The 27,305-nt window shown below is 40.0% G+C and overlaps 1 protein-coding gene across 1 annotated transcript in view; it reads left to right on the top strand.

Moving 5' to 3' along the window:
- LOC109910502 (sodium channel protein type 4 subunit alpha-like) overlaps positions 1-27,305 on the top strand; it is a 110,383-nt gene that overhangs the window by 21,226 nt on the left and 61,852 nt on the right. Inside the window, exons 7-14 of the mRNA XM_048614391.1 lie at positions 715-778; positions 5,161-5,302; positions 10,238-10,450; positions 11,862-12,134; positions 12,849-12,975; positions 16,574-16,812; positions 17,705-17,878; positions 19,048-19,404. Coding sequence (XP_048470348.1) covers positions 715-778; positions 5,161-5,302; positions 10,238-10,450; positions 11,862-12,134; positions 12,849-12,975; positions 16,574-16,812; positions 17,705-17,878; positions 19,048-19,404 — 1,589 coding nt within the window. The remainder of the gene's footprint in view (positions 1-714; positions 779-5,160; positions 5,303-10,237; positions 10,451-11,861; positions 12,135-12,848; positions 12,976-16,573; positions 16,813-17,704; positions 17,879-19,047; positions 19,405-27,305) is intronic.

Consider the following 27,305-nt stretch of genomic DNA (forward strand, 5'->3'; position numbering starts at 1 on the left):
TAACATTTCTGAACAGGTTGATCAGATAATATCTCCAAGCAGTCCCTGGATCCTAAGCTCCAGAATCCAGGATGAGCGAAATGAGGAGGTTCTCCTGACAGAGAGGGGTGGTGAGGGGTTGAGGTTTATGATGTCTTCCCACCGCTGGCAGACATACCAGCAAGGGGCATAAATTTCTGAGCAACATTGTCACCTACTGACCACTGTTCACTTAAAAATAAAATAGTCAAACCTGACCATCAAATAAAAGGATAAGCCACTTGGTCACACAGTTCCCAAATCTATGCCTTTAAACATAGAAAATGTAGGCCATTCACCTCTTTCAGTCTGCTCTCTCATTCAATATGATCGTGGCTGATCATTGAACTCCATACCCTGTTCCCACTTTCTCCCCATACTTTTGACCCCTCTAATATTAAGAACTGTGTCAATCTCAAAATCATTTTACTTGAACTGCTTTAGATGGCAGAGAATTACAAAGGCTCCCCACTCTCTGGGTGAAAAATTAAGTACAACTTCCAGTTAAATATGAGGATAAATCAGTCACTTAACAGTAGATTCCAGTCAGTCTTCAGCACAGTAAAGGGAGATATCATAACGGGGTAATAATTCTCCAAGGACCTAAGAGTCACAATGTCAATGATATATAATTTTATTTATAAGTCAATGTGACCCAAGGATGCTAAAATTGCTGTATTTCTTCTCAATATCAAGCAAACCATTACTTTCTAGAAGGTTCTCCTGATGCTCTCCTGTGTGGGAATGGCACAGATGCCGGGTAAGTTACTTTCTCTTGTTTGTTTTAATTTCAGTCAGAACAATTGTATTGTTAGTCTGCAGAAAACTCAAAGCCGTGTCTATCACTGGGTCATTGTTTAAATATTAAACAACCGGACGAGTGAAACAACAGCTGATGCCGGGAATGCACTGATTAAAGTGTTGCTTGACCCACCATCTTTGAGAAGAGAAAGGCCAGCGGATGATATGACCGACATCTGACACGAACACCTGCTTTTATCCATAAATCTCTATCCTGTACACAAGTTTACAGAGAATGTCCTTTTAACATAAAGGAGATTAATTGAGTTTAATTTCCTCTGCAGGCTGTTTTTAGCTTTCTAGTTAACAGATTTGAGGTAAATTCCTGGCCTGGCTATTTTAACATGGCTATCAAGTTGTTTTAAACGTCCGTTGTCAGTTATGACTCAGTGAATAACACTTTTGCCTGTGATTGAGAAAGTTGTTCGTTCATAGTTCCAACGCACAAACTCTAGTCTGACATTCCAGATTGGTCCTGAGGGAGTGCAACACTGTCTGAAGTCACATCTGCCCCCTTCTAGGATGTAAATGATCCCAGGACACTAATTCAAAGTAGAGAAGGGAGTCCTTCCGAATGTCCTGGCCAACACTTATGCTCAATGACTATCATTACAAACAGATCATCTAATTATTGTCTCATGTTATTTGTGAAACCTTAACTGTGCTTCCTACACTAAAGCAGTGACTACACTTCTAAAGTACTTCGTTCACTGTAAAGTGACTTGTGGTATCCTGGAGGTTGCTAATGTGCTTTATAAAAGCCAATTAAGTCTGACAGTAAAATAGAGAGAGAAGTGCAAAATAGCTGAATAATTAACAAAATAAGGACTATATAATTTTATTTTATTAAGGACAATCTTAATACTTTGTGTATAGTTTGTTTTAAACAAATCACTAAATCGAATTGCTCATTAATTCTAGACATCATAAAGAGGAAATTAATCTTCCCCTGTTTATTTCCAAAGATTTTTACCAGCTGATCAATTTTCACTGCGTTTGCTGGCTACTAATGTCCCAGTAGTTGCCTGAAAACGTGGTCAGTAGCCTTACTGCCTTGTTATTATCTCTCTAGAGGTAGTCCGCCTTACATCTGTAGTGTATCTAGGACCTTGATTGCTATTTTAAGTTAGGGTTTCTGATCAGTTCCATAGTATGCTAAAATCATAGCAGCCTGGCAAAATTAAATGTTAATTATTTTTGTGAATCCTAGAGGAACAAAACTGCATTACTGTACAGAATTTGCACGCTCTGCTGTCAAAATCAACTCCCCTTCTGACTTAACTTTCAATGAGCTGACCTGACCCAGACTTGAGGATTCAATCCAATGAGCTTCTTTGTGACATTTGATCATTTGGCTCCTCATAGCTCAATTGTATTGGCCTCAAAATTGTGGTTAATACTTTGGACACTAGCAATGTGTATACTCAATCCAAAAGTAAAGATAGGAGCCCCATCCAGTGTGGTCATTTTTTTCATTTGTTCATGGGGTGTTAACATTTTGCTGGCAAGGCCAGCAGTTATTGCCTATCTGCAGTTACCCTTGGGAAAGTGGTGATAAGCTGCTTTCTTGAAATGATGTAGTCTGTGAGGGCTATGTACATCCATGCTGTTAGGATGGGAGTTCGAGGATTTTGACCAAGTATCAAAATGCCTTGGAGGAGAACTTGCTGGTGGTGATTTTTCCATACATCTGCTACCCTTGTCCTTCAAGGTGGTAGAGGGCATAGGTGTTGAAAGTGATGGTAAAGGAACCTTGGATAGATGTGGCAGATCCAGTCGACTGCTTTCTCCTGGTTGGTGTTGACTGCTGGAGTCCTATTGGAACTGCACTCATTCAGGCAACTAGAGAGTATTCCATCACACATCTTACCTGTGCCTTTTATGAATTACAGTGCAGAATTCCAGCCATTGACCTACTGTAGTAACTGCAGTATTTACATGGCAGGTCTAGTACAGCTCCTGGTCTGTGGTAACCCTCAGTATGTTGATGGTGGGGGTTTCAGCAATAGTAATGCTGTTGAATATCAAAGAGAGATGTTAAATTTTCTCTTGTTGGAGTTGGTGATCGCTTGGAACTTGCATTATATGAATGTTACTGCTGAAGCAGAAGACTGGGCCTCGGTTTAATATTTTCTCAGAAACGTAACAGCTCTGATAAGAAAGCGTAATGGTACAGTTTGTGAGCTGCCAAAGGCCCCAGATTTTGACATTGTCCCCAAAGTGGGGGTTGGGATGATTTGCATTAATGAAAGTGAGCGGCCCAGATGTACTGAGACAACCACCCAGAGAAACAAACAGTAATGAGAGCGTGGCTAAAGAACTTAGAGCAATTAATTATTTGACATGGTGTTCAGGAAGAAAAGAAGCAGCTTTTTCAGGGTAATAAATAATTCTCAAATTAATTGACAAGTTTAACTCTGACAGTCTCATAGCCTTCCTAAAGTTCACTGGAGGATTTATTCTTCCCCTCTGCAATTGTAGGCTCCATTGGCATTTCTATGCATTGGATTCCTCCCAAAATTCCTGATCCAAACAATGTGGGCAATCTGCCCATTTTATGCTCTCCCACGTCCCAGGAATTTTGGAGCGACATATTCAGGCTATGTCCAGGACTATTGTGATGGGCTAATTTTATTGTTGCACCTCTGCTTGCCAACTTTATAGCACAGGCTTTTTTAGTCAGGCAATGGGAATGGTTGATCATTCTTTTTCTTGTATCATTATTAACCTTTTGTTTAAATATGCTGAGTTCTGAAATATATCCATGTTCTAAGATGAAATCAGGCATCAAAAATGAAATTATATGTGGTCCTGTGGTTACAAAGGGTCTAAGTTGAGATCACAAGTCCCAGTTTGAGATTCACTACAACTTTCAATTCCATAAGCTGTGACTGTGTCAATGACATACAGAATGTGTTTATTATTGAGGACACAATGTAAGACAGGCATTACACTGCAGTTCAGAATGTTGCATTAGTCCTTTTTGAATGAGTTGACAAACGTCGCTAAAATAAAAAACGAACTGCAGATGCTGGTAATCTGAAGCATGTGATGTTCCTATGGCTTTAAGAAGTGTATTTAGTCCTTTTTTTTATGAAGAAAAGTTGAGGCAGAGGCATCAAGCAGTCTTCTCAAAGCCATTAAGGTAAACAGCTTGTGAGGCCTTGGGATTTTTTCAAAAGTTGGAACAATAGAAGCAGGCTGAATGGGTGGAATCAAGCTCCCGCAGAACCAGGATTTTTAGTTTTAGCTTTCAGCTGTTGGTGGGGTCTTGAAGCCGAAAGTGGAAGCTTTTATTTTTCTCTCTGCTACACCGAAAAGCTGGGATTCTATTCCTCCTGCTAGAATTGCATGTGAGACAATCTATTTTACTCAATTTGCCTTTGCAAAGGGTATGTTTATGGAATGTTACTATATTGGAACAGTTAATTAGTAGTAGATAACATATCTATTATTTTGTTAAGCATTTCGATAGCATTACAGTTAAGCCAATTCTCTTTTTATTTTGTCTGTATTTTAACTGTGGTGTAAAAACAAAGTGCGTTTTGCTTAATGTCAAAATCTTTGACCAAACAAATTGCATCTAGAACACAATGCCTTACACTTACCCTTAAAAAAGAAAAAGTTAGGGTCCAGCCTATCTTCTTCATATATTTTGAGGGGATTTGATCCAGTCCATAACAAACAAAATCAGAAATTGCTGGAGAAGCACAGCAGGTCTGGCAGCATCTGAGGAGAGAAAGCATTTCTGAAGAAGGGTCACTGGACCTGCGATGTTAACTCTGCTTTCTCTGAGTTTCTCCAGTAATTTCTGTTTTGTCACAAACTTTGCTCCCTGCGTAAAAGTAGAAAGTGCTGGAAATACTGAGCAGCTCAGGCCACAACTTTGGTGAGACACAGAGTTAACAATTTGAGTGAGATGTGACTCTTATTAGCTTTGTTTCTCTCTTCACACATGCTTCAAAATATTTTTAACATTTCCAGCACTTCTTGTTTTTAATTGAACTTCCTAGCATCCATAAAATTTTCCCTAATATCTGCTCAAATGGATGAAAAAGATCAATAGCAGTATTTGAAGAAGGCAAGTTTTCTCAATGGCCTGAACAATATTTATGCCTGAATCTTTAGCACTGTAACAGATTATTTGTTTATTTGTCTTGTTTCTTGTGAGACCTTCCCATATATCCCATACTTGCCAACACACCGTCTGTGATTGTGGAATCATTTGGGAAGTCAAAAAAATCATTACTTCTTTGTTGATAGTGCAGTATGGTAACTACTATATCATCACTACCTAGTATTGTTCTGAATCTCTAATTGTTTATTTTCTGGCTTTTCCAGGAGATGCCCTGATGGTTATATGTGTTTTAAGACTGGGAGAAATCCAAACTATGGTTACACCAGCTATGATACTTTTAGTTGGGCATTTCTATCACTATTCCGGCTCATGACACAAGACTACTGGGAAAATCTCTTCCAGTTGGTAAGTATTTGTGAGCGTGGAGTTTTGAATATTTTGGGTCTTATGTTTCAGAAGGAATGGGCTAAGACAAACAGTTGCTATGAGCTATATATCCTTGTGGTCTTGTGGCACAATGGATAGCATTCCTATTTCTGAGCCATATGCTCCATATCCCACTCCACGACATGATGTCAATGGAAGTTATGTTCATTGTGTAGACAAATCTATAAAGTATTGATTTGTAAATGCTTCCAACTTTTTCTAATGGCAGGCAGTAAGAGCAGGAGAGATTCCTGGTCCATCTTGCGGTGGAAAGGAATTAGAATCTCTGCCGTCACTGTCCATAACTCCAGGCTAAAACAAAAAGTGTGTGCTGTCACAACAGCTTAGACTCATTGGGGCACCAGTTAGCTGGTGTGGATCAGATTTGTGGTAACAGCCTGGTTTCTTTTCCTATTCCTTCTGGGAGGGATTTGGAACCTACTTGTGATGCAGGTTATGGCATTGTGGGTTGAACTTGCCTTAAGATAGAGAACTCAAGAAGAAAATCCTGTAGATGTAGATCAAGTATTTAGAATGCCTGAGGTAGAACTCCAGGTACAGTCTCTCACTTTCAATCCCCACTCAGATTTCTCATTTTAGCACCATTTATTTGCTTATATATTTTCTCCTTCATTTTGCGCATTGTATTTAAGGTAATGGCAGAGAAAGAGTCAACACTGATGCTGCACAAAGCTCCACCCAATTTGTTCATGTTGGATGGAGAATAAGTAGTCCAGGTCCCAGTGGAGATAGATGTATAATTTCTGGCTTCTAATCATCCTTGTAATGATGACCAGCTAGTCGATGTAACTTGTACCTATCATGAAATAAATTACACCTAGTTGTTAAGTCAAGTGCCTCTTTTCATTAAGACTCAATAGTAGTTTATCTTCTACCACTGCGAAATAGATGACCCCTTAGACTCAGCATAGTACGAAGGATTGGTGGCAACCCTGTACCCCATCCACAAACTCTCTGTAGTTGGCACTGAAATAAATGACGGTGATCCGCAAAGGTGTCATTGCTTAAATATCTCAAGGTAACGTTGGTGAAAAAATCCATTTGACCCAGGAGAAAAGATTTTCAGAAAAAAAGCTACATTCACCACTTTAAGAATGGTATTGCTTTAAGAAGACATAAACAGTCACTCAATGGCCACACGTGTGTATATTGAGAAGCAGTCACAGCACCACCCATGGAAGTAGTAGAAAGGTTTAGCTCTGACCTGGTAAGAGGTACAGGAACAGAAAATCAGTGAAGGTTGGGGAGAGTTGAAAACTGGTAACACTGGGAAGTTACAAATTCTTACAGAAGAAGGATTTTTGGGAGCAATTTGGAATACCTTGAGTAAAGTTACAAATCCTGTATGGGCAAGGAGAAAAATCTTTCAAATAACAGCATGAGAGAGCAGTCTGAGCAGGGAATGCAATATTATGAGAAACACAAGTTCAAGCTAGCCTGTACTACATAAAGCCAGCTGTCCTTCTTAAAGGAAGGTACATTTTGATGGAATAGGTGGTGGAAGTCATTCTAAGAGTGGAAAAGATGCAAAAATTAAATAATGTGCTATATTTCTATTCTTCCTGGCAAAGTAGTCAACCGCACAGTTCCCCGCATTATACTCTCTGCGCCAATTTTTTTAACCACTCACTTAATGCCTGTATATATCCATTTGCAACCTCCTCGCAACTATTTTTCCTGCCTACCTTTGCATTATCAGCAAATTTGGCAACAATAAAGCCAGTCTCTTCAACCAAGTCATTACTATAGATCATAAATAGCTGAGGTCCCACCATCAATCTCTAAGGCACTCAACTAATTAGTTTGCCAACCTCAAAATGATCCATGTATCTTAGCTTTCTGTTTCCTATTCTCTATCCCTGATAATATATTGCCCCATAATCTTAACGTGTGCCTTTTCAGTGGCACCTCATCAAGTGCTTTTAGAAATCCAAATACATTACATTATTGTTTCTCCTTTATCCACCCAGTTTGTTACATCCTTGAGGACCCTTAATACCTTTGTCAAACATGCTTTTTCTTGCACAAAATATTTTGATTTTGCCTGAATGTAACATGGCTTTCTAAGCATCTTGTTACAAACTCCTTCACAATAGATTCTAACATTTTCCAATGACAGATGTTAAGACTACAATTTCCAGCATTCTGATTCCCTTCTTTCTTGATTATAGCGTCATAGTCATGGAGATGTACAGCACATATCCCTCTAAATCATTCCCATTCATATACCCATCCAGATGCCTTTTAAATGTTGCAATTGTACCAGTCTCCACCACCACTTCTGGCAGCTCATTCCATACATGCACCACCCTCTGCACGCAAAAGTTATCCCTTAGGACCCCCTTTAAATCTTTCCCCTCTCACCTTAAACCTATGTCCTCTAGTTTTGGACTCCCCTACCCTGGGAAAAAGACTTTGGCTTTTCACCCTATGCATGCCCCTCACAATTTTATAAATCTCTTCTATAACTGCACTAAGCAGGACTGAATACAGCGTTCAACATGATGACCCCAGAAGTGAATTATTGAGTGCCAGGATGACTCACGTTTTCAGTTCAATTTTCAGTTTTCAACACAACCTAATATTTGGTTTACTTCACTCAGTGCCAGTTTGCATTGTTACAATAGCTTCGAATTATTGTCAGTCGTCACCCTCAGGGACTTTTATATCTTACCTCCACGTGATTTTCTTTTTATTTATCTAATAGTTCCCTCCTGGTATTTTTGGTGAGACAAGATAGGTCATTAATATTTCATTGGATTAAAATTATGGCAATGATGACCTACTCAAACCACAGGCGAGTTATAGAAAAATACAATCTCCTGTATCTTTTGCAGTGGTTTTGGAGTTGCCCACAGTAGTCTTGTAAATGCCAAATAGAAATAAAAAAAAAATCCATTTTCATATAAATGCAGTTTATTTTCATTGACCACCAATGATGTACCATTACAAGATGATGGTCTAGGGGATTTATTGCTGGTCTGTTAATCCAGAGACCTAGGTAATGTTCTGGGGACATGAGTTCAAATCCTGCATGAGATATGGTGGAATGTGATTTCAATAAATATATGGAATTAAGAATGAAGATGACGATTGTAAAAAACTCCCATTTGGTTTACCAATGCCCTTTAAGGGAGGAAACTGCCATCCTTACCTGGTCTAGACTGTATGTGACTCCAGACCCACTGCAATGTGGTTGACCTCCAGGCAATTGCAGATGAACAATAAATGCTGGACTAGTCAGTGACACCCTCATCCCATGAAAGAATAAAAAAAACCTGAAATTATTTCTGAAATTGAGGATCTTTATGGGTGAGCCTCTTGCGATGCTAGCAACTTTACATCACAGCGTTCCAATTATCTTTTATAAAATTACTCCACTGATATAAGAAATTCCACTTTTCTAAATATTAAGCGCTTTGTCTTGAAAATATTGGTAAGGTACCATTGCAGATATTATGAGACCGAATTTACTGTCAAAATAATAGTTAGGCTAAAGGCACACACTATTATTTGTCTGCAAAGCAATTGGGATTTAATTCTTTTGGTATGAGCTACAGGGGCAAGCATCTTTAGTGGCAATTAACCACCTGTACCCACCGGTGAGAAAGAAGCCTGTGAGATCACATGCACAGTAGGCACATAAATGCTGGCCAGCAGGCTTCTCATCCTATCAGGTACCATACCATACGGTGACAATATTGTCCAATCTATCAGTCAGTGGCTAGCCATAATTTGGCTGGCAAGTATTAGGAGCTGGAGAGAGGCAGTGGAGGTCTAGGTCATGTGTATGTGTGTTTTGGTAGTGAGGTGGGAATTGCAGAGTAGACATTGCAGGGAGAGGGGATCTCAGGCTGGTTGGAGATGACGACAGGAAGCATTTCAGCGACTTCACCCTGCAGCACTCCTCCAACCCACTCATGCACCCAACTGTCACCAAATTGGGGAAAATAGAGGCCCACCCCTTCAACCTGGCAATCAGACAGAAAGGGAGCTATTTTCCCTCCTGCTGAAAAGGCAGATATTGGGCTCCTGATGAGTTGAGACCCTTGGATGCTCACTATCAAACCACTTCAAGGTTTTAATTGGTGATTGGTCACTAAGTTTGCCTTTAGATCTTCCCGCCAAAAATTTGATTTTTTACTTGCAGCAACATGCCCTGCAAATGCTCATAGAGTCATGGAATCATAAAATCCATACAGTGTGGAAGCAGGCTATTCGGCCCATTGAGTCACACCAACCCTCCGAACAGTGTCCTGCCCTATCCCTGTAACCCTATATTACCGCTGGTTCATCCATCTAGCCTGCATATCCCTGGATACTATAGACAATTTAGCGTGGTCAATCCGCCTAACCTGCACATCTTTGGATTCACCAAAATTAAATAAAAAGGACGAGTTGAGCTAATGACAAAGGCTGCTCAAAATATGGTAATGTTATGTAAACATGCAAAACATTTGTGTAATTTGCATTAAATGATGGCTCTGTGCAAGCAAAATACCATTGTGGATCAAATAGAGTGATGCCTCATTTTCCAAGACATACATTCGATCCAAAAATATTGATTATTCCCTTCCATTGCTGACACAAAGGATCCTCATAAAGCCCAGTTCTTGAATCCTCTTATCCCAGTTTAACCATCATAAGCATCAATATGTGGATAAGTTGAATAAAACTCTATTAGTAAATCAAAATGATAGTAAGAGGTGCAAAAACTCAACAATAACTTATATTTAATTTTCTTTCCACATATAATCACCATCTTAATGTTCCAGATTTGGAAGTATGTAACTCATTGGAAGTTTCCACTGAGGTTCTAGATGTGTCTTTATATGTGGAGAAGGAATGTGAGAGATCCTGGAGGAAGTTTATTATCTTGTGTTGCTCTTACAGACTCTCCGTGCTGCTGGAAAAACCTACATGATCTTCTTTGTGGTCATCATTTTCATTGGGTCTTTTTATCTGATCAACTTAATCCTGGCTGTGGTGGCAATGGCTTACGCTGAACAAAATGAGGCCACACGCCTGGAAGCTGAGGAGAAAGAGAAAGAGTTTCAAGAGCTTTTGGAAAACATAAAGAAACATCAAAAAGAACAAGAAGCTCTGGTAAGTGAGCCATTTGCACTTTACCTATTTAATTGTGTGAGATGTTGCTGTTCTTTTCTCATGCCTGTGGTGTATGAGGCAGACAAAGTATGTGCTTTTGTCTGCTTCCATGCCTGGTTTTATCATGGAGTAGTCTCCAGTTTATCATCAGATGTTATAGTTTGAGGTGTGATACTCCACATCAACTATGGCTGACAGGAGACTCTCCTGCACTTACCACCTGCCATTGACGTACGGAAAGATTGTCAGGCTGATAACCAAGCTGTTTCACTACGCTATGATCCTGCTGTGGGCAACACACCCAGAAGTAGGATGTCAACCCAGAATATCTAGTCCAGAGGTAAAGACACTACCACTGTGCCTCAAGATCTCTTCTGTAAGGTTTCAGATGTTGCTGAGTTTTATTCCTCTGACCTATTGGTCTGAAAAGGTGACGCTGGTTTGCCTATTTTGTAACAGTTTGTTACAACTGAAATCCAAGATGACTTTAGAGTCAACCACATAGGGATGACACTGGGGTTGCAAATAGGCCATTGCCAGTGGAGTTAGCAGATTTCTGTCACTAAAGGACTTTAAATGAGCTTTGAATCTTGTAGCAAATCCATGATCACTTTTACTTTGTCCAGAATTTTTTCCAGATTTGTTACCTGAATTTAAACGAACAAACTGCTGTAATTGAGATTTGAGGCCGCACCCTCTGGATTACGAATCAACATTTCTAAACTGTTGAGAACATCCAGCATTTGTTTTTATTTTTGCTTAGGATTTCCCACGTCTGCAATGTCCTTTGTGTCAAGGAGATTAGTACAAGTTGAGGACCAAATGCAAGATGTTCCTTGCTTTGTACAGTCCAGCTGTTCAATGCCTAAAGAAGCTGAATCATGTTTTCAAATTAAATTTAATGAAGCGATGTGTCTTTGTGCCAACAGAGTATTGAACCAGTTGACGGCTTTTGCAGTAGGGTTAGCTACTGTTATTTAGCTGTTGCAAAATTATCATGAAATAATTTGCTGTTGGTAACCAGCAAATTCTAAAAGCCATTTAAATTATAAATACTTCCTGTGAATCTCTGGTCGATACCTTGTGCAATTCCTTACTGTGTTGGTCTCCTCTAAGAAAACCAACAATATAAATCTAGATGATGCATAAGAAGCCTTTGAAGGCATGACCTCCCCTTGAAGCCATGCTGACTCCACCTATTTTACCATTTTCTTCCAAGTACTCCGCAATCCTTCATAATGGACTCCAAAATCTTACCAGCATTCGAAGTCAAAATTGGAAATATACTCTGTTCTCAACACCAAAATTCATAGTATTCGGGAGCACACAAGAAGACAAAATTAATTTACACTTCTTTATTGTTCTACGGTTTATAAGATGAAATGTATATTTCTCATTCTTCCCTCCTTAGTTACATGCTTCCAAAGAATACTTTGGTAGCCACTACTCATTGTCAAGTGACAGAATGCAGAAGAAAGACGGTTCTGACAAATATCCCACCGAGGATGAGCACGGAACTAAGGAAGGCGAGAGTCAGCGAGGGTCACTAACAATTCCACAAACGAAACCATCAATCCACATTACAATTAATGGAGTTGTTTCTCAAGATGGCGAAAGTGGCACAGCACCTAATGGCAGAGTTGTACCATCTACTGTTACAAACAAGGGGGACAGGAATGAAGACGTAGGTACTTTTTAAACAGATTTGATTTTCGCACTGTTTGTGATTCTGTAGTTTGATCTGGGATGCATGAATCAAGATGCATGTATGGAGGTTGTGATGCAGAATGATGTCAAAACATAGGTTCAACTCCTGTATTGTCTGACATCAGCATCGAGGCCTTCATTTGTCAACCTTGCCCCATGCATGATGCATGAGAGACCAGCTGATAGTCTTGTAGGTCTGTATTTCAGCAATAATTACAAGAGCAGTTGTAGAATTGCACAAGAGAGGGAAATGATGCTTCGGAAAATAGTAAGATTTGGGACAATGTTTTGAGTGCAATTTGCAGTAAGTTTGTTCAACTTTATGTGAATAATCAATGCTCAAGTCTAGTCCTGCAGGAACTTTGCTTTGTCAAAAACAAAACTTAAAAAAAATTTATTGAAAAAGAAATTGTGCTTTGTGTTATTAAGTGAAACATATATTCCATACATGTAGTACTAGGTCAAGTATAAAACTCATAACCTTTCCTGTTTTTAGTATTAGTGAGCTTCTTGTTGGTAAGTCAATGCTGATTGATTCAAATCACAAAATGCATTCTTTTCAAAAAGAAAATCTGTTTTTTGCATAGTTACAACTTAACATGTCAAAGGGTAAGATCATTTTTATTGGCACTGGATTTGTTTTCTGATTGATGATGGTACATTTTCCTGGATTGCACCTGGTCCCTTGTAGGTAGCTGGTATGGATATTGAAGATGAGACTTCTGGATCCAAACGTACCTCCACATTTCTGGAAGAGCCACCACCGTCAATGAGAGCCGGGAGTGTAGCCAGTTTGTACAGTGGCATCAGGCTGGATGGTAAGCTTCGTCTGAACTCTTGGTTATTTTAACTGTTTAACTAACTCTTCCAGCACTTGACAAATCTGTAACCTGTTTGATGAGGGTCAAAATCCGAAACAGACAAACAACTCTTTACAACGGAATAAGACTGACTGAAAGTAAAATAATTCAGGCCATTCTTTACAAGCTGATGGTTGAATCCAATTAAAAATAAATGACAATGGAAGCTGTTAGGTTGCCACAAAAGCCCACTGGTTTGCTAATGTCCTTATTGGATTAAGTAACCTGGCACCCTACCCAATCTATGATTTCTAATTTTCTTGTCAAGCACAAATTGCAGGTCCTTAAGATCCACAGGGCAACTCCTAGTGACCGATAACTGCTGCTTTGCTGATGTTATCCATATCCCAGGAAGAAAAAAAGTGTTTTGTGACAGTGGAAGAACATGTATAGACATATAGATTGTCACTTCAGATATTTGTTGATGCCGAATTTAATAGTCCCTGAGAAAGATGGTGGATGGAACAGGGCAATTGGTGTTCATGATGCATGATTAACTTTTGCCTTTTGGATGTAATAGAGGTAGCTCAACATCTTCATTTTACCCATTCATTTGTATGATTTCTGCAGCCAGTTGGTTAGCCATATAAAGTAGCTGTCCCCACTTAATGAGGTGGTATGTTGTGGCTGCAGCAGGTGCTGGGAGTCCTGAAGGATTTGAATCTGACTTGGAAAATTTAAAGAATGGCTAACCACAGGAGAAAAAGCCAGCTTCCTGGTTATCTAACTCACCCTTGAGAGCTTGGTAGAGGCGATGGAAAGGAAGCGAGGCATCCTGCGATCCCAGGGGGACAAGAGGGGGCTAGAGGGGCCTGTCACACGGTGAACAGGCAGTGGGAGCAGGTAGCTGTGGAGGTCAGCACCAAATGCTAGCCCCAAAGACCTAGAAGCAATGCTCATGAAGCATAATGACTGACATGACTGTTCTTATCAACTGAATCATTAATCTCAGCCACTGCTCAAATCACCGTATTCCCAATCAATCTACCAACAATCTCTGTTAAGAAGGATAAGTAGAGGGGCCAATAAACAGGGGGTGTAAAATTGGTAACCTTGGTAGAAGGCCAAGAGGAAAGTCGAGGAGATTTTTTTTTCACCCATAGTGTGCTGAGAGTCTGGAACTCACTGCTTGAAGTTGAGCCAGAAACCCTTGTCATATTTAAGCCATGATTAGAAATTGACTTGAGTTATCATAACCTCCAAGAGTATGGGCCAAGAGCTGGAAAATGTAATTATGTAATCAGATCTTATGTAATCTTACTTGAGGAAGGATGTACTGGCACTGGAGGGGGTGTAAAGGAGGTTCACTAGGTTGATTCCGGAGTTGAGGGGGTTGGCTTATGAGGAGAGACTGAGTAGATTGGGATTATATTCATTGGAATTCAGAAGATTGAGGGGGGATCTTAATGAAACATATAAAATTATGAAGGGAATAGATAAGATAGAAGTAGAGAGGATGTTTCCACTGGCAGGTGAAGCTAGAACAAGAGGGCATAGCCTCAAGATTAGAGGGAGCAGATTTAGGACTGAATTGAGAAGGAACTTCTTCACCCAGAGGGTTGTTAATCTATGGAATTCCTTGCCCAGTGAAGTAGTTGACGCTACTTCAGTAAATGTTTTTAAAGATAAGGTAGATTTTTTCTGAACAATAAAGGAATTAAGGGATACGGTGAGAATGTGGGTAAGTGGATCTGAGTCCATGAAAAGATCAGCCATGATCTTACTGAATGGCGGAGCAGGCTCGAAGGGCCAGATGGCCTGCTCCTGATCCTGGTTATTATGTTCTTATGTTCTTTGTTGTCTGGCGTGGATGTGATGGGCTGAATACTGTCCTTCTGTGCTGCAAATATTTAAAGATCAACAAATGAAAACCTCTGCCGTGTTTACACTTTAACCTAGCCCCTAAGAGAACACTTCAATCTCCAGGAACCGGCAGAAAGCTATTCTGAACTCCCAATGGCTTGCCTTCTTCTCCCTTTTCAGACTGGATAATTCTAACCTTAGACCTGACTCAAGCTAAAGCTAGGCAAATCCTCTAACTTTGTTTAAATCCTTATGAAGTTGAGTACTACATCTCATATGCATTCTTCTTGATGAGCAATATAAACCATCTCTAACACTTTCTCCCTTCCTCTCAGAACCTTACAAGTTGATCAATTTCTGTCAAGTGCAGCAATATTTAGAAAAATACTACAACACCTTGCTGTGGACTATTCCCCTCTTCACCCCCATCTCTGTGGCCTCTATCCAGGCAGAAAAACCAATTAGTTTTAATCTAGATCCCCACCATCTCCATTCTATCTTGGAGACAAATGTATAGTTTAAGGCATAACTGATTGTAAAATCAGACACTCTTAACACCTCCCTGTGAGACTTGAAAAATACAAGTTTATCGACAACTGTTCTGGTCATTGTTTATGGGTGTGAATGTCTTGCACCAATTTCCCAGGAAATGAATCTGGGCTTCACTGCATCTGTTATAACCAGGTCAGGGATGTTGTCCAACAGGATTCATATGGACCCCTTCACTACTTGATTTTAACTTAAACATAACAGACTTATAAACTTTGTATTAGCCATGTTCACTAAATTATTACTTAGAACCATAAACTTTATACATGTAACATTAATCATGTTCATTAAATAATTACTTAGAGACAATGTCCCAGACTCTTCCATCACCATCCTTGGGTATGTCTTGTCTCACTGGAAGGACACATCCACCAGAGATGATGGCACATAGGTACAGAGTCAGGAGGGAATTAAAATGGAAGTCCTCATCATTGTGGTGGAGAGTGAATGTTTAATGTGATGTATCAGTCAACTGGCCCTGCTTTGATCTGGATATTGTTGAGTTTCTTGAGTGTTGTTGGAGTTGTATTTATTCAGGCAAGTGGGAAGTATTTTATCAGCGTTCTTTAAAGATAGTGGACATGTTTCTGGGGAGTAACATGGTGAGTCACTCATACAGAGTGCCCAACCTCTGACCTATTTTAGCCATTGATTATTTTTCTGGGCTCATTCAGTTACATTTCTGGTCAGTGGTAACCCACATGATGTTGATCAATGATGACATGGTTGACTGTCAAATGGAGGCGGTTAGAATCTCTCTTGTTAAAAATGACTATTTCTTGCCACTTTTGTGGTAATGAAAGCTACATGCCACGCACCAGCCCAAGCCTGAAGATTGTCCAGGCCTTGCTGTATGTGTCACAAACTGTTGCATCACTAGAGGAATTTTGAATGGACCTGAACACTGTATAATCCCACACAAGGATTTGAACTTGCTGCATGCAAATCAACTGCTGCTTGTTCTACGTTACAACAATGATGACATTTCAAAAGTATGTAATTGGCTGTAAAAGGTACAGGTCATCTATAAACTGGGTGACTTATCTTTTCTGGTACCTAAAAGCTTGAATTAAATGGAAATTATTGGAGACATAATTGGCTATACACCTACATGCAAAGATAGAAAGATTGTACATTCACTCCAAGAAGGCACAAGTTGTTACGAAAACAACAAAAATAATTTCTTGTCATTTATATCCTATAGAGCTGGAAGAGGCACAGCAGCATTGCCCACCCTGGTGGTATAAATTTGCCAAAAGGCTTCTAATCTGGGATTGCTGTCTGCTGTGGATAAAATTCAAAGAAATCTTGAAGATTATTGTGATGGACCCATTTGTGGATCTAGGAATCACTATTTGCATTGTGCTGAACACTCTCTTTATGGCAATGGAGCACTATCCCATGACTGAAACTTTTGAAAACATGCTCTCTGTTGGAAATTTGGTGGGTATTTGCAGTCTTAACCCTGGAGCCACTACAATACTGAAGGTGGCTATTCAGCCTGTCAATTCAGTGCCAAAAATTGGTCCCAATTTTCCTAGCTGTTAATCTAAAGGAATGTGAGTGCTGGGAAATCAATTTTTTTTTTAATATATTCTGAGCCACAACTCTGCGGGCCATTTTGATGGATTGTTACCCTTCTCCCGTCCATCATTTTCATGAATTGAATCAAATGACATGAGACCAGCACCAGACACCAGGGAAAGTTGCACTGACTGGTTCATTTAGGATAGTAACAGAAAGATATGGATAGTGTCAACCCATTGGGTACTGGGGGCTGGTGTGGGAGAGATAGAGAGAAACAACAAGATAGACCATTTCAATGCCAATAACCTGAGGAGTGTCTAATGGCAGAATTGGGTATGGAGGAGGGATAACCACAGAGAGGCAGGAACAAGTGACTCCAGGCAACAGCGCAGGTTTTAATGTTGAGCTGATTCGATGCAATCCTCCAAAATGTAAAATTTTAGCTTTACATTAGAAGTAGAGTTGCCGAAGACTTTTAAGCGGGATGGGCCCATTTGATTAATTTATCAAGCAGGTCTTTCAAACTATGTTAGGTGACTCATTTCAAATTTATGAGCGACCAGGCTCCTGTTTGAGGTATCCACCCATGGTGCTGGGAAAAAAGAATCCTCCCAAGGAATTTAGTTGTAGCATCAACACCTTTGCAAAAAGGAGGACATCAGACATCCCACTAAAGTAAGCTTTGCAGCATTTTAGGCCTGAGAAATAGCTGCAATGCATTTAAATATATGACACATTCAGTAGGATGCGTGTTTTAGCTTATCTTAAAGCAGGTTATAAATCTGAAGTTCTCTCTTCTTCCTGACAGGTATTCACAGGGATTTTCACAGCTGAAATGGTGTTCAAATTGATAGCTCTGGATCCCTATCACTACTTTCAAGTTGGTTGGAACATATTTGACAGCATCATTGTGACTCTCAGCTTGGTAGAACTAGGACTGGCTAATGTGCAAGGATTATCGGTGCTCCGTTCATTCAGATTGGTTTGTATCCGAAGGTCTGCATGTGCTAAATGTAAAAGCCTAAATCTGGGCATTCCCTGCTAGGTTACCAGAAATCTCTTCGTGTTTTGTACAATTTTAGTCTCAGTTAACTTTTCTGTAGAAAGATCTTTCGAACATCCTTAAATTCATACATGAGCATAAGTGCTCCCAGTGAGAAGCTTCATATAGTGGCAGCACATATAGAAATATAGGCCAGTACATTTATGAATGAAACTTTAACCTGAATAATACAGGTAGACAATGGATTAAGCCACAAAGTGGGTGTGTTTACTTCTGTGTTGGGTATTCCAATTATTATCCCCAAGAGGCAAGGCTCTGAGGCTAAAGTGCAGAATCAACCTGCTGAGGGCAACAATGTACCCTAAAAAGTGCCACTTGGTATTGCATGGAGCCTCCAACAGCCCATATGCTCTCAGTGCAGTTTGTTACAATGTACCATCATCAAGTGTAGGTTGAGCACAAGACATTTCCATAGTGAGCGTGGTATCTGTGCCATATTCTCTGGAAGGTGACAAGGAAAAGGGAGTCCTAACCTGAGGTGATAGATGAGACAAAAGACAAGAGTGTTTTAGCTTAATTTTAAGCTGGAAGGACAGCCTCCTTGGCACCAATACAGCTGATGGTTAACCTCTTGTGCACTGTTCTGACATTTTCACTGCTTTATTAGTGATTCAGCAAGGAAATATTGTGTGGCAAAATAGACTGGATGATCCAAAGTTCTTGTCAGGTGGTACCCTCAGGAGCTTTCATTATAAATCAGTTAGCTTTAGTAGGTCCTGAACTCATTTAGACACATCAGGAACAGAATGGCCTGCATTTCCAATAAACAGAGCTTTGGGATTTGGCTGTGAGTCCAATGAGAAGATGTTTCTCTGCAGTTTATGCTCAAAACACAATAGTTAGCTAATCTGAACTCAGTTTTCAGTGAATCTCAGGGAAGGAATACACGCTGAAATTAGAAACTCATTGATTCCATGTTGAACTGTAGGAATCACTCAAAAGATTTCACAGAAGAATCAGCAAAGGTTCCTTCATTCTGGTTCTTACACTTAGTTTCAACTACACTCTTAGTTGCTTTCGGTAAATCTGTTATTGCTGTAACAAGAATAGAAAATTAGACTATATTTGTTCTTCTTTCCAATTTACAGCTGAGAGTTTTCAAACTTGCAAAGTCTTGGCCAACCCTGAACATGCTGATCAAGATCATTGGGAACTCAGTGGGTGCACTGGGGAATCTGACACTCGTCCTTGCCATTATTGTCTTCATCTTTGCTGTAGTAGGAATGCAGCTCTTTGGCAAGATGTACAAGCAATGCGTTTGTAAGATTTCAGATGACTGCACCCTCCCACGTTGGCACATGCACGACTTCTTCCACTCATTTCTGATTGTGTTTCGCATTCTTTGCGGAGAATGGATTGAGACAATGTGGGATTGCATGGAGGTAGCAGGACAGCCCATGTGCCTCATTGTTTTCATGATGGTCATGGTCATTGGTAACCTGGTGGTAAGTCCTTCACCTTTCATCATCTTCCATTTGCTTCAGTCAGGCAGATCAATCAGATAGTTTATGAAGTATGTTCACTTAATAACAATTCCATGAAGTGGATTGTCGTTACAAATTTACAACTTGTTATTCTATAGCAACCCTTGAAATTAAATAGATTTTGGTATATCAAATGTTTTCTCTGTCTTCCAAGTATACTGTAATCTTCCCATCTTCTTCTAGTTAATTTTCCTTGCACTGTTTTTGGACTGATGGAATGAATATGCATAAAATGCTGACACCTGTAGTTTGCTGAGAAACAAGCTAATGTCTGAGAAGTTAAAAGGAACTACAGATTTCCTAGGCAGCATTTGGAGCCTGCATTACAACAAGAAATCAATCAGAATCTTGTGATAAAATATGGAGATTGAAGGGGTTACACCTGAACATTTGGACCAGGAATTCCAAATCGCCAGTCACAGTGCAAAGGAAATTTGATATCCTATAATAGCTCAATCCCTCTTTCAATTGTTTCCTCCAGATCATTTACGTAGGAAATTTGGAACAGCATGAGGCTAGTTTAACCTACTTGACCCTGTAGCCATATACTATTCACGTAGATCATGGCTGATCCTTTTCTTACCAGGAATGAATGGGTTCACAATCCATAGTCTCTGGCTAACAATTTGAAAGACCATAAAACCACAGACCATAAGATATAGGATCAGAATTAGACCATTCAGCAGAAATGAGTCTGTTACACCATTTGATCATGGCTGATATGTTTGTCAACCCTATTCTCTTGCCTTCTGCGATAATCTTTGATCCCCCTCTTAATCAAGAACCTCTGTCTCTCTGTTTTAAATACACTCAATGACCAGGCCTCCACAGCTTTCTGCAGCAATAAGTTCATAGATTCACCATCCTCTGGCTGACGAAATTCCTCTTCGTCTCAGTTCTAAAGGGTCATCCCCTCCGGCTATTCCCTCAGGCCCTTGTCTCTCCTACAAGTAGAAACATCTTCTCCATTTCCACTCTATCCAGGCCTCTCAGTATTCTGTAAGTTTCAATGAAATTCTCCCCTCATCCTTCTAAAATCAGCACAGATCCAGAGTCCTCAACCACTCCTCATATCATAGCCCTTCATCCCCAGGATCATTCTTGTAAACCTCCTCTGGACCTCATCCAAGAACAACACATGCTTCCTTAGATTCAGAGCCAAAAACTGCTCACAATATTCCAACTGCAGTCTGACCAGATTCTTATACAACTTGAGTAGTACATCAGAGATAGTAAGAACTGCCAATGCTGGAGTTAGAGATAACACATTGTGGAACTGGAGGAACACAGCAGACCAGGCAGCATCAGAGGAGCAGGAAAGCTGACGTCCCGACCTGAAACAACAGGTTTCCTGCTGCTCTGATGCTGCCTGGCCTGCAGTGTTCCTCCAGCTCCACATTGAGTAGTACATCCCTGCTTTTGTATTCTAGCCGTCTCAAAATAAATGCTAATGTTGCATTTTCCTCCCAAACTGCCAACTGAGCGTGCACGTTAACCAAAGTAGTCTATGCCTCTATGCTTCCTACCAAAGTGCATAGCCTCACACTTTCCCACATTGTATTCCATCTGCCACTTCTTTGCCCACTTTCCTAGTCCATCCAAGTCCTTCTGCAGCCTCCCAGCCTCCTCAACAACATCTGTCCCTCCGTCTATCTTTGTGTCATCTGAAAACATAGAAACAACACCCTCAGTTCTTTCAGTCAGATCGTTAATGTTTAACCTGAACAGTTGTGGTCCCAATACTGATCCCTGTGGAATTCCACTAGTTGCCTTCTGCCCTTCTGAAAAGAGCCCTTTATCCCTACTCTCTGCCTTCTGCCAGTCAGCCAATCCTCTATCCATGCCAGTACCTTGTCTCTATCGCCATGGGCTCTATGGCAGCTGGTGGATTGAAATTTAATTAATAAATCCAGACTGAAAGTGTAGACTCCATTATACTGATCATGTTACTACCAGAATATTGTAAAAACCCATCTGCTTCAGTAACGTGCTTGACTGGGGGTCTGGCCTACCATGTGTCTTTAAGAAGGTGGTGGTGTGCCACTTTCTTGAAGTGCTGCAGTCCATGTGTTCTGGCCAATAGTGCTGTTGGAAGGGAATTCAAGGTTTGGACTCAGTAACAGTGAAGAAATGGAGATATGGATCTAAATTGTATTTGTGTGGTTTGCAGGGGAACTTGCAGTTGGTAGTGTTCCCATATCTCTGCTCCCCTTGACCTCTTACTAGTAAATATCACAGGTTTATAAAGTGCAATTGAAGCCGCCTTGGTGAGTTACTGCAGGTCGTCTTGTAGATGATGCATATTTGCTGCACTATACGTCAATATGTGAGGGAATGAATGGTGGAGCTCCTGAATAAGGTAGTGTTCAAGCAGCTGCTTTGTCCTGGATGGTGTCAAGCGTCTCGAATGTCAGTGAAGCTGTGTTATTCCAGGTAAATGGAGATTATTTCATCACAATCCTGACTTATGCCTTGTAGATGGTGGAAAGGCTTTGGGGAGTAAGATGAATTACATTGCACAAAATTCCCAGCCTCTGACCTGTTGTTTTGCCATTAGGCCCAGTTAAGTTTACAATCAATGGTGATCTCCAAGATGTTGATGGTAGGGGATTCAGTGATGGCAATGCCATTGAATATCAAAGAGGGATGGTTAGATTCTCCTTTGGAGGTGGCCATTGCTTGGCACCTGTACAGCAGAAATTTTACTTTTCCCTTATCAGACCAGGCTTGAATGGTGCCTCAGTATTGCTGCATGGAGGTACAACTGCTTTGGTATCTCAGTAATTGTGAATGATATCGCACACAATGCAATCATTGGGAAAGATCCAGTTTCTGACTTCAGGAGCAGCACTACAGCAACTCTACAAGATTCCTTCAATGTCACTTTACAAACCTGTGACAACCACTATCGAGAACAACAAAGGCAGCAGACACAAGTGAACACAACTCACACCAAGTTCCTCTCCAAGCCATCCCCTCCCCTGATGTAGAACATTATCACCATTGCTGGTCAAACTGCTCAAATGTTTTCCCTAACTGTACTGAGGGTGTATCTATACTATATTGACTGCCGTGATTGAACAAGCAGGCTTACCACTGACATGATTTATTAGGTCAGTACCACTGCCAGGACGATATAGTCTGAGTGCTTCCCTATTTCTGGTCCATGTAATATATACCACAAAGATTCTTGGTGATATAGATGTCTTGAAGTTTATTAACAACACTATTTACGCTGTCAGAATGTCACAGACTTACACATAGTCTGAATTCTTTGCTCACTTATGTTCCTGCTGCTTGATAGAGTTGACTACTCTTACACTGAGCTGTTTTGTACTGGACTGACTGCTTCACTCGCAAAATGAAGTGGATACATTTTAGATTGAACTACTTAACTAACGGAGTAAAGTGGAGACATTTTAGATTAGAGTACTTAACTAATAGAGGCGTTTTAGACTGGACTATCATGATGTCCTTTAACTGGCCTGGAATCTATTCAATCATGTAACAACACCTACCTTCTCAAGGGCATTTTGAAATGGGGAGTAAGCACTGGCACAGTGAAGCTCACATCCTGTGAATTAATTAAAAAGCAACCATCCATCAGCCTTGGTTCCTTGTCCCTCAATATTTCTAGCTCTGGCTGAATTGGAATCACATTCACTTCTGAGGAAGACAGCCGAAGAAAATGCTGTGGGAAAGTGGTAATGGGGAATTAGATCGATGCTTGGGGGAGTAGGAGAGATTCAGGAGGTTTACTTACCAGGAGGTTTGAACTGAAGGCACAAGATGTCATGGATAGGTTTGGAATCAATATTGCAGCCTCCCTGGAACCTTCCCTCTCAACTGTATAACACCTTGCCTCCACCTCTAGTTAATCTGTTCTACTGGTGAGACAGAACATACCACTGGATGGTGATAATGGGCTCTGAGACAGTGGCTAATAAGTTCGAATGCTATGAGTCTGACTGTTGCATAACAAGTCTCTGAGGCAGTGGTCCTAACTTTGTCAGCAGTGCACAGATGTTCGTAAGGAGGTCTTCAAAGGGTCAAATGTGTTGGCAATGACTTTTGCCACATTTTGATTTGATACTGAGAGGTCCTTCTTGATAAAAAATATCCAATTTGTTTAAACAAATCATGAGCCAATACATTCATCCAACACTTGAAGGCTTAGATTTGGCAATTAGGTGCAAAAAGGATGCCGAAGCCAATGCCATTGAGTGAATGAGAAGCACTAACTGAATAATGTCAAAACTGATATGAGCTAATTGTGAATCAGGTCCTCTGGTGACCTGAAGCCCTTTGGAATGTGGCATTTGCTATTAGCGATTTCTCATTGCAGGTTGGAGGACTTTTACAAATGATATGGCTGTGAGATAAATTAGGAATCACTTTATATTAAAACTACTTGAGTAGTAGAGTATGATTTTGGAGCAATATAATATGTAGTATTTGCAAAATCTTTATAATTTTAAAATGGAATTTAAACAAATGATTGTTCAGCTTCTACACGCAGAGCTGATGCAACATTTATTGCGGTCAAACAAAGAAAACAGAAAACTCTACATGTGGCATCATACTATGTGCAAAATATTCTACCTATTGAAGTTAGGAACATTTTCACTCTCTTCTCATCTCTTTCAAATCCTCCCCTACACTGTACTCAGGTTCTTGATCAATTTACCAGATTTTAAGGCTGTTTTGCATTTAGGTTTGGTATCTCTGACATTAACATGGCCTGCACAAGTTCATGATGTGGACCAATTCCTTCTTTGTAGGATGTGGTCTCAGAAATGTAGGCTGAAGTAAGAGCAGGTCTTTCCAGGCCAAACAATCACATTAATCTCACTGTTCATGTAATGCATTAAAATGTAGGTGACCACATACACCCCACAGTAATTGTGCCAGTGGAGCAAGTTGAATGGAGCAAGTCATTACCACCTCGGTATGGCTGTTAGTTGGGTGTAAGAGCATAGAAGAATCTGGTTGAAAGTTTGACATGAAAAGGATACTGCACAATGGGCATAAGCTCCTAAAGCATTTAAACACATTGAGGGAAACCATCAATCAAATATATCAATGTCACCAAAATACCTTTAGAACATCCAATTAGTGATATAGATGTAACCATTAACTTCAGAATCAAATACACCATTTTAATTAATCAATAGACTCCCTATTAGTAGCAGTGTCTTCAGCTGCCTGGCCCTTATGAGACAGAATTCATCCCCGCAATCTGTTCATTTCCCTCTCCTCCTATAAGACCCATAAAACTTATCTTTTTAACCAAACTGTCCAAATATTTCCTTTTAGGGATTTTACAGTCATTCTGCTAAGCACCTCAGGACATTTTTCGGCATCAAAGTTCAACATACCTATGCAAGTTGGTTTTGCTATATAACCACAGTAATTTCACATTGCCGTACTACAATGAATCTGGAGCTAGGTTTTCTAAAAGAAAGTTATTTCCAGAAATGTCTGAGAAACAGCAATAAGCTTTATTGTATAATGTGGAAATCATTTCCTTCCCTGCTATAGGAAAGATGTTGTTAAACTTGAAAAGGTTCAGAAAAGATTTACAAGGATGTTGCTGGAGTTGGAGGGTTTGAGCTACAGGGAGAGACTGAATAGGCTGGGGCTATTTTCCCTGAATGTCAGAGGCTGAGGGGTGACCTTATAGAGGTTTATAAAATCATGAGAGGCATGAATAGCGTGAATAGCTAAGGTCTTTTTCCCAGGGTAGGGGAGTCCAAAACTGGAAGGCATAAGTTTAAGGTGAGAGGGGAAAGATTTAAAAAGGATCTAAGGGGTAACTTTTTCACACAGAGGATGGTGCATGTATGGAATGAGCAGCTAGAAGAAGTGATGGAAGCTCGTGCAATTACAACAGTTAAAAGGCATCTGGATAGGTACATGAATAGGAAGATTTTAGAGGGATGTGGGCCACATACTGGCAAATGGGGCTAGATTTATTTAGGATATTTGGTCAGCACAGATGAGTTGGACCGAAGGATCTGTTTCCGTGCTGTTCTAGCCTCTTGTGGCTTCCCAGTTTTAACGGCTCCACCATTGGTAGCTGTACCTTCAGTTGCCAAGGACAGGAGCTCTGGAATTCTGTTCCCACCACCTTTTCCGTTCTCTACCTCCTTTAAGGCACTTCCTAAACCCTGCCTCTTTGATTCAGTTTTGGGCATCCTTACATGGTTTGGTGTCACATTTGTTTCACAATACTCCTGCAAAACGCTTTGGGATATTTTTAAAGGTGTGATATGGAAATGAGATACTTTTGTGGTCTATTGGGATTGTTGGTAAAAGAAACAATGTATTCACTTTCTGGAATTAGGTGATGTAGATTTAAATATTTAATACTGATTGCTTGATTGTACAAGAGGCAAATGATATTTTGAAAACATTTATGTGGATTAATCTTTAAATTCTGGTTTATAATGTAATTTTAGCCTGATTATGAATTTCTTTAGCTACGATCTATGGAAGTTTCACATCATACAATTCATTTAGAAGGTGAATGAGAGTGTAGACAAATTGGTCAATAAACTGTGTTTGCACCTGGTACTTTATAACTCTAGGGCCTAGGTTCAAACCTGATCAAGGGCACTTTTGTTAACATGAACTCAAATCCCATAGGAACTGGGTTGTGACCCCGTTTGGAACAATTGAGGTGATGGAGAATTGGCTACTTTCTCTATACTGTTGTCTGCTTTTCTTCATTAAAATCAGAGAGTTGTGTAATTTGCTGTCACCCATTTTCTGCTCCCATCGTAGTTGAATTTCTCTCATTTCTCAAATATATGTCACTCAAGACTCCTGAAAGAAAGAGAAGTTTCTCATCTCATTATCAGCAGACAATCCTGTGCAACTCCAGTTCTGATAACAGTGGACTTCCATAATACTAGTCCAATTTGCTTACCAAATTAAAAGTTTCATTGAAACAGATGTGAAGGAAACTGATTTGAAAAGTGAAATTGGTGTTTATAATATTGTATAATATTGACTGTACTTTAGAGCCAAGACATGTTTATGAGTTTTAATGGATTGAACATAACATCTTGTCGTGCAGAACCAGACTTGAGCACGCTCTGTGGTAATCCTAGAGGGATAGTTTTCTGATTTGTGCCTGAAATTTTGAAACACCATCCTGGCATGTGAGGCTTCTTGTTTGCATTATAAACTTGGAAACCTACCTGTTTGAATCATTTCCATCCCCAACACAAGTCGGCTCAACTTCTTGAGCACAATATAAGCCTTTAAAACAAGAGCAGACGTATTGTAAATGTGAGAAATATATTTTTATAAATAACTTAATAGCTGAAAATAATTTCAGCCCTGGAGTTCAATTTAGTCAAAATCCAGCTAAGCCCCATGAAACTCAAACCTTTCCTAGACCACAAAATGTGCTAATTACTCTTCCAGTTCAGTGCCAGCATGAACGCCTGTCTCCATATCAGGTTCTGTTACTTTCTTAAGCGCCCACATTCTCATTGGGAAAATGTTTGAAAAACTTTTTCCAAGCTTTGGCTAAACAACACTCTGTTTTGTTTTTGATCTCCCTCACATCAGGCTTAGTTGGGGAAAGAGGTGACAAAACTTGATATGTTCATTCAGCTCTAATAGAGGCAGGGTATAGTGCCATATATGCCATGAATTAGGAATTTGTCCTTCATGTGCAAATTGTTGGCAATGATGTTAGAGCAGCTATCATGTTCCAGTATAGTTCTGATGATGCATTTCACACTAAACATGGGTTCTAAAGTACGTTGGCTAATACCAACTATAATGCTGTGATTCTTACTGAAAAGTTTGGTTTTCTAAATGTGACAGCTACTTGTGACTGGCTGGAT

Source organism: Rhincodon typus, chromosome 30 (genome assembly GCF_021869965.1).
Source record: "Rhincodon typus isolate 14 chromosome 30, sRhiTyp1.1, whole genome shotgun sequence".
In the NCBI taxonomy this organism is placed as follows: domain Eukaryota; kingdom Metazoa; phylum Chordata; class Chondrichthyes; order Orectolobiformes; family Rhincodontidae; genus Rhincodon; species Rhincodon typus.